At 38.5% G+C, this 12,330-nt stretch overlaps 1 protein-coding gene across 1 annotated transcript; it reads right to left on the minus strand.

Moving 5' to 3' along the window:
* Positions 1-258: 258 nt before the first annotated feature.
* LOC147634264 (uncharacterized) lies at positions 259-2,877 on the minus strand. Its single transcript, XM_086804565.1, has 4 exons — positions 1,566-2,877; positions 1,312-1,377; positions 776-916; positions 259-549 (listed from the first exon to the last, which is right to left on the minus strand). Exons 1-4 carry the CDS (start codon positions 2,763-2,765, stop codon positions 424-426), a joined length of 1,533 nt encoding a protein of 510 aa, XP_086660691.1. The 5' UTR covers positions 2,766-2,877; the 3' UTR covers positions 259-423.
* Between the last annotated feature and the right edge of the window lie 9,453 nt (positions 2,878-12,330).

The following is a 12,330-nucleotide window of genomic DNA, read 5'->3' on the forward strand; positions in this document are numbered from 1 at the left end:
GAGAAATCGGATGATGGACATTGGTGGCCTCTAGCTACAATATCAAGCACTCAAAATAGCCAAGATTGTTGCAGGCCATGCATATGAAGCTCAAAGGGACTAACATCTAGATGAGGTCAAGCAAGTTGAAGCGAAAGAACCCCAAGCCCTCTTTGTGCCCTCCACAGCTACTAGATTACAAAGGAAAGTGAATCATCATATTCATAGTGAGTGCTGAATCTTATGCACTAGTATGGAATGGAAGAGCAAGAAGAAAGATTGAAATAGAAAACATTTAATGTTCAAACACTTGTTTTTCTCTCTCTCTACAACATAACATTGTCATGAATATATGCACACGTTAGAGTGAATACATGCAACTCCATGTTGGGTTCAAAAAGGCCATATTCTGATTGCCTGCAGGGGACGCCATATAATCATACGTCATGGAAGTGAAAATACAGTTGGGGGTGAGTGTACTGCGTAGATTGGATGGGGATCAGACTGTGAAAGGAAAGGACTCCCATTGTTGTCAAAGCTAAAGTCCGGCTCAAAGAAACGAATCCTCCTCTGTAGCCAACCAACCAAAAAATCAAAATTAAATTGGTATAATCTTACTAGCCATGCCTTATCATGAAATTTAATGAGAAAATGGCTTGATAGAATGCCCATGAGCTAGCTTACAAGTTAGAGAGCTCAAATAAATGGCTTGCAGATAAGACTGAGGCACTTATTAGCAAGAAAATTATCTAACATTGTTAGCTTAATAAAGACTAGATTAGGTTTTTATAACTACCTGTTTAGACTCTAGCTTCTGCGCCCCTGAAACGATTGTTGGGCTTGAAGCTGCGAGTCTCATGGACAAGAATTCCACTTGTTGTTGAAGTGATTTCACGTAATTGATAATCTCTTCCAGCATTGCAGCTTTGCCCAGCATCTATAACATGCATTAATTCATGAACTATAACTATGCATTTAAATTTAATCGACTATCCTTCAAGGTACAGTATCGCCTTGGCTATTACAAATGATTTAATTATTGCTCTATTGTACTGGTGACATAACACAATCAATAATCTAGTTAATGAAAGGTGGGATTCATCAAGCAGTTTCATCCACTGTTTTTGTAAGGCAGAATTCATGACTCCTCTCGTGAATCTCTTGTGCCAATTACATACCACAAATTATCAAATATCATTTCTAACGTTAACCCGTAATTTTAAGGTGCATTTCGTGTCTTCTTGAAGACCTTAACCCCATGAAAGAAAAGTGATATATGATCAATCAAGTTTCCAAGTACTCAAGCCTAGGTTCATTGCAGTAATTATTTACCTTACTACAGCTCGGAACAAGGTCTTGAAGGAGCTTCATACGTTGGCTTATTCTCTCTCGTCTCACCTACAAGGTTCAATAAGCAGCAATATAATTAGTGTTAATTAGAGAGATAGGCTGATGGTTTAACACATGATATGCCGTAGATATAAAATGCATATTGTAATTATTGGCGTAATTACTCTACTTGCGGTAGCTCGTGAGGGTTGAAGATTACCCTATAATTGCATGAGCTTAGTTAATGAGTTACTTACCCTTTCGGCCAGGCTATGGCTGTCCGTTGCCTGGCCTCTTCTTGCCCGGACATGAATGACATCCCCCGGCGGAGCCGATATTTCGGCCATTGAAGCGGCCACCCTGCAGCTAGCTTCTCTCGCACGCTTCTTCCCCACAGTTGGTGGCTTAATTGTACTACTGCAACTCTTAATTTCTTGCTTAACCTCATCCGCACCCTCACCCTCGCTTAACCCCTTCACCTCCTTCTCAATGCCTTCCCTAATCAGCCATGATTTTGTGCTAATCGCAGAATTAGGCAGTGTGCTCGACTGCAGAATTAACCCATCTTCCACTCTCTTCGAATCGGCATTTTTGGAAATTAGTGGCATTAAAGAACCCACCATTGCTTCAACATCATTAGTACCTTTTTGTAGTGAAGGGGCACAGTGAGTGCTACTGATTTCTGTTGTTAAACACTCATTATTAATTAGAGCTTTATTATAAGCATCATTGCTGCTGTTCTCTTCTCCTGAATTTTGCTCAAAACTATGCAAAGCTGAAGGTTTGTAAGTAATTCCCATTTGTGAGGGCGATGGGGGGCCCTTACATTGGTTATAGAGTACACCTCCATCACTAATCACAGCAGTTTTTGCCCTTGTATTAACTTCCCCAGCTGCTTGCAGATGTTGATCATGGAAGTTGATTTGGTCTGAGCTCCAACGAAACTCACCCTGATCGTGATTAATTAACTGATGATGAGTAGCTGCATATCCTGAGCTGTGAGGCAAACTTGGAGATGGAGTAATAGCAGCATCAATATTGATCAATGGCTCATCTTCGACAGGCTGCCAACCAACCTGAATCAAGTGTGCATAATGCATGTCATTATTGTAATCAATTAGCTTGCTTTGAGCTGCCAACTCTACTAACTCAGCAAGATTAGAGCAGTTCGCTAGCATAGTATAATGTGCATAATGCATGTCATTATTATAATCAAATAGCTTGCTTTGAGCTGCCAACTCTACTAACTCAGCAAGATTAGAGCAGTTTGCTAGCATAGTATGAGCAATAGAATCTCCCGAGTACTGATCATGTTGAAGATAAGGGAAGCAGTCCTCGTTAGTCTCCATTTTAGTGTGGGGATTAGCAGGCAATGCAGCACCATGCACATTCATTGAATGCTTTAAGTGTTTTCTGGGAGGGCATGAGGTTATATACGGGCCTGATGCCATTGGCATCAAATTGGAGGATTCCTAGTTATAAATTATAATCGGCGTTGACACCAATTAGAAGAAGAAGAAGAAGAAGAAGAAGAAGAAGGAGATATCTAAAAGAATAATACATAGGCCAGGGCTTGCCAATACCAGAGGTTCTCTCGACAAAGAAGAATAGATATGTAAATATATATATATATATATATATGTATACATATAGGCTAGTGTGGGCAAAGAGGGTGGAAGGATGGCAGCATGATAAGAAAAGCGAGTCTTTAAAGAAATCGGTGAGTCAAAATTTTTAATGAACATGTCTACCTGGTGTCTTAGCATACTATATATTAATTGTATTATACTAAGAGAGATTATAAATGATTTGCATGATCTCGAATGCTCCCGCATTCACTTCATCAAGTGTTTTAAGTACCATTTAATGAATTCATATTTATTTCTGTGGTACTTATAAGGTGATGGGACACTTTGACACCCTTCTGCAGGTTACCAATACAGAACACTATTTTGTGAGTATCAATCATTGTTTTCAAATGATCAGTTAAACCACTGACTCCTGAGTCATGGACTAGCAATCAGTATTCAAGCCCCAGTAATGAGATGCATAAGTGTTAAATTATATAAGGAGCTCGTGGAAATTTGAAATTTTGAGGAATTTTTGGGAAAGGCTCCAAATTATATAAGCTAATAGAAAGATGTGTGTGTAATCCTATGCTATATATGTATGTGTATATGTATATATATATATACATATCTGTGTGTATACATGTGTGATATGTGTGTGTGTATATATATATATATATATATAGATAGATAGATAGATAGAGAGAGAGAGAGAGAGAGAGAGAGAGAGAGGGGGGGGGGTAGGTAGGTAGGTAGGTTTGTAACTTTGTTGTATATGGGAATCATTACCTCGGAAACTCAATTAAATTCCTTATTAATGAAGTTATCCAAAAGGCCATAAACATTCCATAACTCATTATTCGTAATATTATAAAAAAAGTCCATAATTTGTTGCTTGCAAATCATTGTAGGGGATCTTTTAGAATCGGATGTACATTGATTGATGTATCATTCCAAGCAGCTACATACAATGCTTCAAACAAGCTGGTGGTGTGGCATGTTGTGGAAGACAAAGATAACATCATTAATCAAAATAATATCTACCCAAGCTTGCACTATATTGGAGGACAATTTAATTTGAAACATTTAAATTTGATACATGTAGTGTAAGGAGCCCTCTGCAAGTGTTCACAAGAATACGTGCAATTCATGCGTCATGGTTTGCATCATTTGCAATTTTGGGCAATTTCTAAGGTATTTTTAAACCTCGAAATTCCCTCACCACCTGCATTTTCTTTCAACATATTTTTTTAATCAATAAAAAAAAACAAGTTGCTAACTTGCTTGTGCATGCACAAGTGGCCAACTTTATGTCCAAAAAATTACAGATTGCAGTGAAACTATTATATATATATATATATATATATATATATATATATCAATAATCAGACTAGCAAGATCTGTCACCTTGAACTTTACTATATTTACTTGGCTAGTTTGGGACAGAATAAAATAATACAATTTATATCTCTTTACTGTGCTGGAATCGTCTGAAAAGCTTTTCTTTTGCAGAAAACTTATGACCAACCAAATTAAAATCAATGAGAATATGATGCCACTTGCTTCACTATTGACCTACTAAATTCATAAGATTTATTCACAATATAATTGGCTTACTTGATATCTCTTTCCTGCTGTGGTTGTTTGAAAAACGAATACCACAAGAGTTTTAAAAATTAATTACGACTGGCCAACTATCAGCAAAAAAAAGAAGAAGAAAAAAACCAAAAAAAATAAGGGTATTTTTTTAAAAATCATTCTGAAGTTCTGAACACGACGTTGCAAGCGGTGAGGGGGCATTGGAACTTTGCCTGGGGAGGCTATTCAATTCACACCACCAAAATGCAAACGATTGGAGGGCACCAAAATCCAAACTATTGGGTGCCCTCCAATGACAGATATACCCAAGGAAAATTGATTGGTCAGATCTACCACCAACCCAACGGTCATCTTTTTAACAGCTTTTGAAGATCCTAACCAATGGCTACTTGATAATTCAATATAAAGTCAAACAACGAGCAAACAACTCCTTCTCACGTGAACCCAAACCCCACCAGTGGCAGTGGCAGCAAGGCCACTGGTGGGCGACTGTGTGGGTGCAGTGAACAGGCCCTTAGACCCACTGGACTGAAGGGCGACTGTGTGGGTGCAGTGAACAGGCCCTTCCTTAGAGGCAATGCTTTTGTTTTTTAATTATATGCAGTGATGCAGAAGCCCACCATCATGAGAGGAGGAGGCCGGCTTGTTCCCGGGGGAAGGTGTGCTTTAATTTGCAGAGTCATGAGAAATTCATGTATTGGGGTGGTTGATGGTTCTTCTGAATGCTGCTGTGTTTTGTCTCCTCAATTGTTAGCACTGTTCACACCAAAACAGTACCCAATGCCCATCTTCCTCTGACACCGTACCCCCTCCCTCCCTCCCTTTGCAATTTGCTCGCTTCTGTCCTGCCCTTTCCCACGTGGTTTTTTATCCAATACCTTGGGCCTTACCTCAGCCAGCTTCACCATTTTATTCTTTTTATATTCATCTTCCATTCATTAATTCATCTTTTAATTCTTTACTACCTCCCCTTTTACCCTTTGTTCATGGGTTCGTCTTCTGATCATGTATGTATGTTTGCATGCATGTAGCATACTAGTCCCAGAGGCAATGCCCATGGATTGATCTCGAATTCATTTACATTATTAGTGACTATGGATTTGGATTGATGTAGATTTTGTTTGCATGGCTATAAATCATGATTAATTTGCATGCAAATTTGAATGCATGGTGACGATGACGACAACTACCACGTCCAAGATCATGATGATGTCTCTAGAGCCTTCAATGCCCAAAGATTGATCCTTTTTTTTCAACATGGTTAGTTTTTATAAATTGCACAATTACACAATGTGCATGGATTGATCTATTCATTAACACAAGTACCAAATTGTTTTTAATAAAAGGCAAAGTATCTGGTTCGTAGTGTGGATTTTGAATGCATGGAATCATGGATGTATCTATTGATTGACATAGCTACAAATCATGTAGACTGATGGCACAAGTACATGCTGTGAATTCGAATGCATGGATGATGATGTAGCTGATGATGGTGGGAATCTTGTTATGTTTTATGCTGCATTTGTGCTCTGGTGACTGGTTATTCCATGTAAACTCCACAGGCCCACACACTCCAGGAACGTATCAATTAGTTGTGTGCCATTCAATGGCATAAGACCAAAAGTGCTTGGTCCTAGACTCTAGTTTGGTTCTCGAATTTCTTTGAGCATTTTAAAATTTTCAAATAGATTAAACAATTTCTCAACGTCTCTGCCTTACTAGACGGCCTTTAGGATTTGGAGCATTCGGAATTCTAGTTATTTTGAAGTTTGGGCGCCTCAGATTTTATGTTATGATAATTGTTTGAACCATATCTTAGTTTAATATGTCTTAATCCCACCTCACTGTGCAGTATATTGTACTTTGGCGTTGAACGCATTGCAAATGATTGGGCACCTAGTCTTTTGGACCATACCTTAATCCACCTCACTATAATATACTTTTGAATGTTGAACCTTATGTAATGATTTAGAAATAATTGGATATTCTTAGACGTTAATCTCACTCAGAATTTAGTAAATTTTCCGTGCGGTCAACTTTACCTTATTTGGCAAAGTTCTAGCTGTAATTTATATTTATCAGAAACAATTGTGTATTATATGTATTGATTGACATATATGCTTCTTCTTCTTTTGGTGTGCGGCGAGTAGTTCAGAGTCAAGACCATAGACAAGTTTTCCAATTGAGATCATAGTCAATTAAGGTCATGATTGCTGGTGTTATTTAGTGATTGAAGGTGGTGGTTGAGCTTACAAACAAGTTGAAAACTGTCCTGTTGGTGATGTTACCAAGCGGTTGACAGGTGATCTAGAGAGATATATATTTCTAGGGGGGAGCCAAGTATTAGAGAATTGTACAATTGTGGATGTTATTTAGGAATTTACCTATGATTTTATGTGGGGGGTCAGGATGGATACAAAATGGGAAACAAGAATAATTTGATAATTGGAGCAATGTATTGATATATTTCATAATTTTGATTCATTTGATAATGTGATTGGGGTGGATTAAATTATTGGTTTAGGATAGAATGTACCGGACCCATCATGTTAGCAAGGATTGGAGTAGGCACTGGCCCTTTTGTCGTGCAACCTGAAGCATTTGTCGTGCCACAGGAAAATTATTATATAAATATGTAGTTACAACTTACGCTCCGATGAATCAAAAATTTTTTAAGTGTTTTGATGATAAGACTAAAAGCATGTCTGCTTTTGATAGGACCCTCCTGATGAGACAAATTCCGTGGGCGCCTCCAACAAATTGGTGGGCTAGTAAGCTATGCAATAGTGTACGCATCTCTTCAAAATTGATTATTAACAACTTTTCCGCCTTAATCCCGCCATTAATCTATCCGACATTCGTCTTAAGTTAGGGCTTCGATTCAGACTGCACGCAAAAGTTGGCCATGCAGCGATCTATAGCCAAGCATTAAGTACTGGTTAATTATTTATCATCTCGTTGCAAATCACAACACAGCATTGTATAAAAGCGCTTTATCAAGTCGACTTAGCATTAAGCAGCATTTTGGGGGGCTGGGGTTGGTTACGTATGATTTCAATCCAGAGATTAGCACAACAATTACAGCAAAATCTGGATCGTTAGCTGAGCTGCAATATTCAAACGTAGCTGGCGATGGGTCAAGCTGGGATTTGTCATGTATGGGGGGAGATTCTTTAATTCAAAGGAGGACAAAGCAGCGAGGTCAATACAATGCAACTTACAAGCTGCATGCAGACATGGGCTACAGTGAGCAGCACTGAGCGGTAGGGTGGGGTCAAGTGTGGTACTGTGGTGGGCGCTGCGCAACAAACTCAAAGCATTATTGTGAGACCTCAATTCCTCATCAGGCTCATCTTCTTCTATATACTATACATGGGTGATGCAGAGTCTCCATGCATCATGAATCCATGGACCATGACTACTGTGTGTAGTAGTGTCACGTGTGCATATTTATGGGCTCTGCTGCTACCAGTTCGCACCAAGACAGAGAGCATCGTTGAGAGAGCAAGATGGGTAACGGCTTATTGATGATGATGTCGGCTCTGCCGCGTTTCCTTTGTTTGTCCATTTGCGCACGCCCCCCTTGACCAGCAGAAGCATCGGGCCTAAAAGCATTCTTTTAATAATAAAAACCCGCTCAAAATAAGGATATCTTACCTGTTTTTTAAATTAAAACTAGTAAATTTGAATCGTTTCTTTATTTTTTAGACTAACCTTAAAATTTATATTTAAGTTTTTTTTAAAGGGGAGAAAACTAGTAAATTTGAATCGTTTTGTTAAGGCATTTCTAGCCTGTTTTAGCCGGTTAAAATACATTGAAATGCTGTTTTTGACGAAGATATTTTGTTCATTTCCCCAAATTCCAATTTTAAGGGGACTCTCTCATCTTCTCAGTACTGAGTCCCACGATTGCTCTACCACTTGTGAAACTTGCTATTTTATAGCTTCCTAAGTTTGTTAAGACCCCACTAGGGCTCCGGAAAAATCTATTTTTCAACCAATCAAAATAAGGACAACTCTTAAATCTATCCGGTTTTTATTTGCGAAATCTCTACAATATGCAGGTTTTATAACTAAAATACATGAAAAATCATTCCTTAAAATAAAGGCTACTTAAAATCTTAGCTAATTTTGTTTAATTTTGACCAGTACAAATACACTAGAATGCCATTTTTTTCGAGCACTAAGATGCACCAAGTAAACTAACTAATTTTGGGATGGAATTTCAGAAGGGAGCATCACAGGCGAAGTTTTTTATGCTCCACATCATTTAATGGCTTGTTTCCATGCACAACTTGATTTTAGCCGACTTAAAGTCTCCCATCATTGGGCTTGTTTCCACGCACAACTTGGTTTTGTCCCCATCCACACACATCTTGGTTGTGTCCCAACACAAAGTTGGCTAAAAATTGGCAGCTTCTTGTACATTTCCATGACCTTTTCCTAGTTGTAAGGCTTTTTTTGGGATCAATTTGCCACCAATTGCTAGTTGTTAGCTAGAAACTCAAACTAGCAACTTGGAAACCATGGCCTTAGGCTACTTTATTTGAAGCCCAGCTCATATCACAGCCTAGAAAATACATTGTAGGTGATTTTTACCCCCCTTTCCACATTTTTCTAGTGGGCCGCATAGTCTCAAAAAATACATTGTTTTATTATTTTCTGGTGGGCCATATAGTCTCCAAAAATGCCTAGTCTTTTATTTTCAACTAGTCTCCCAGCTTTTTGGAATCCATATTCCTTATGTGGAAACAAGCTCATCCATGGGCGATTCTAGACTCGCTTTATGAAGGTTCTTCGCTTGTGCAAAATAAAAATGGGTAGGTATCTCACCTCCTTGAACAACCACATCTATGGCCCTTCCTCTATTTAACCTCACTCGTCACAATTTTATCATGGTCTTCCTTGACAAGTAGAAAGGAAAAAAAGAACGTAGCCATTGCTTAAAGTATAAGGAGGTTGAACACTAAAGCTTAAGGTACTCTATAACATGTAAATCTTCAATGCTTAAAGTATAAGGATGGTGAACACTAAAGCTTGAGGTACTCTATAACATGTAAATCTTCAAGGGTCTAGGCCTTCAAAATTTTAGCTTTTTAGGATGGGATTGTTCAAGGGATAATTAGAGCATAATAACCGTGATCTTATCTCAGAGATGGATATTCCAGTTACACAAAGAAGTTTTCAAGGGTGCCCAAACTTAGTTTGACTGGCAAAAATAAACCACCTAATCAAGGGATGGTTAATTTAATCTTTCTACTACAACATCAAGAGGGGATGGATACCGTTGGTTAGCACAATTCTCACCCTTTTGACACTCTCTAAGACACTAGAAAGGTTTCTTACACAAAGCTCCACTTTGTATCTACCCTTCAAATCCTCCTATGCTTTGTTATGCCGTATTTATGCTAGTCGTGGGAGTTGTATTAGATCTCACCATAATATCTCAATGCACAACCTTAGGCATGCCTATGATAGCAATTGCCAAGCTTTGGCAATTCATGTCTCTATATCCTTATACAAGACATGATGTGGAGGTCTTGCAGGTTCCAAGTTGGAGATGTCTTTTGAATATGTTAACTTGTCTAGCACTCCAATTTACCTTCAAGCACATATGATAATTAATTCTTTGGTCCATTTTCTATGGCTGGATAGTTTGGCATAAATAAGTTCCTTTTGTTATCAATTTAGATGATTTTAAACTAGTCACAAACTTAGGAGCATGAATTTTGAGTAGGAACTCAAGCGTCATACCCAAGAGTAGGAAAGAAGAAGCAAGAACTTAGGAGAAGGACCCCAAAGCAAGAACTTAGGAGAAGGACCCCAAAACAAGAACTTTGATGCAAAAGCTTTGAAACAACCACAACCACAAACTTAGGAGTGGTAACTTGAAGCATGACCCAAGTGTAGGAACTTAAGAGCACAAACTTGCAGCAAGAACTTAGGAGCATGACCAAGAGCAAGAACTTTGATGTACAAGCTTTGAAATAGGAACTTAGGAACAGGAAGTTGAAGCAAGAACTTAAGAGCATGAACTTGGAGCTCACTTGGAGCAAGAGTGAGAACTTTAAATTCAGGAAGTTAGAAAAGCTAGGACTTGAGATCTAAAGATCGACTTTGCGTCTGTGATTGTAATATAATCAAAGCTTGATGGCTAGTAGAAATAGAAATTCTCACTACATGGGTAACTTCATACAAAGTGTGGTAAGATAACTTTGCACAAATCTATTTTGAAATTGCTAAAGTAAAAAAATATGAAGAAGAATTTGTCAAGTCTTTGGCCAATCTACCATTGTAGAGTTAAGGGGTAGAAGTTATACCTACCACCATCCACAAGAAACACGAGTTACAATCACATGTTAGAACCCATAGCTTAACATTCTTAGACTATGGCTACTTTGACTCAAAATGAAATTATCATGTAAAAGATTCAAACATTGTGCAATTTCTACTGTAGCAAAAGATCTTGTATTGATTTAAACATTTGGGTTTCCATGTGTAAGGTACACCACAAATGTATATTGGTACACTCCTTATAGTTTTGATATGAAAACCTAACATTAGAAATTGCAAGTGTGTGTGTGTGTGTGTGTGTGTGTGTGTGTGTGTGAGAGAGAGAGAGAGAGAGAGAGAGAGAGAGAGAGGGAGGGAGGGAGGGAGGGAGAGAGAGAGAGAGAGAGAGAGAGAGAGAGATGGTAGTGGCAGTGTTGATGTTGGTGGTGGGTGTGGGGGGAGGGACTATCTCCATGGAGTGTGTGTGTGTGTGTGTGTGTGTGTGTGTGTGAGAGAGAGAGAGAGAGAGAGAGAGAGAGAGAGAGAGAGAGTAGTGGCACTGTTGATGTTGGTGGTGGGTGTGGGGGGAGGGACTATCTCCATGGAATGCATGGGGAAAGCTGTAGAACAATATTTAAGATAGATTAGTACATTTCTCCAAATGATGAGGCACCTAATAATTGAGATCGCAAGTAATTCTCTCATAGTTAATGCAAGTTTGAATGAGAATTACAATACTAGGGACTCTGAGCTGGTATTGAGCCTAGCAAAGGTAATTAGTGGAAAATAATATATAGCATGTACACAAGTTACTATTTTTGAGATTACGTCAAAAACTTTTACTATTTGGTGTCATTCAATCTGCATACTCCTTCTAGTGGCTGATGCGTGCATTTGCCAAATCATTGGGGTGCTGACGCCAAACAATTAGATCAAGCCTCAAATCAGAAATCATACAGTAAGATTTGCAAGGAGTACAAATTATAGATCAATACTTCAATCAAATCCTATTGTAGGTAGATCGATGGAAGGTCTATCAAACAAACAGAGGAATTGAAATGCCGTGGACCGTCTAAGGTATGCGCCGTATTAAGACAATTTGCAATTTGTGACGGATACTGGTTTTCTGATTAAAAAGTACTGGGCTAGGTTGAATTTGCATGAGAAGAATTCTGTGGATCAGAGTCGACCTTTGATCGATGATCAGCTTTGCCTTCGACAAGAAACGTGAAGTGACCGACGTTGAAGTATATATCTATATAATAAATACACAGCGTACTCCTCTTCTCGCGCACTGATGGAAACCCGGCTTCTGCTGCTCATGGCCCTCTTCATCAATGCGTACAACCCCGTGGTTCTCCCCAACGATTCACACCACCAGAATTCCCACGCGGCCTTCGCTTTCCTGCAAACATCCATCTTTTCTCCCTTTTCCATCAAAAATGTTTAATCCAAAAAGAACACGAGAGAGAGAGAGAGAGAGTGAGAGAGTGATTTATTTACTATATATACATACCTACAGAATATATATGTATATACATATATTGTATATACATACCTACAGAATATATATGTATATGTA

Source organism: Cibotium barometz, chromosome 11 (assembly GCF_041138505.1).
Source record: "Cibotium barometz isolate CiBa-2024 chromosome 11, ASM4113850v1, whole genome shotgun sequence".
In the NCBI taxonomy this organism is placed as follows: domain Eukaryota; kingdom Viridiplantae; phylum Streptophyta; class Polypodiopsida; order Cyatheales; family Cibotiaceae; genus Cibotium; species Cibotium barometz.

Excerpts from the sequence above, each read along its gene's own strand:
- LOC147634264 (XM_086804565.1), bottom strand. The coding sequence starts at position 2,765 with ATGCCAATGGCATCAGGCCCGTATATAACCTCATGCCCTCCCAGAAAA. Across the intron at positions 917-1,311 it reads TTGTTCCGAGCTGTAGTAAG|ATGCTGGGCAAAGCTGCAAT; the intron begins GTAAATAATTAC and ends TGCATGTTATAG. Across the intron at positions 550-775 it reads AGAAGCTAGAGTCTAAACAG|AGGAGGATTCGTTTCTTTGA; the intron begins GTAGTTATAAAA and ends GGTTGGCTACAG.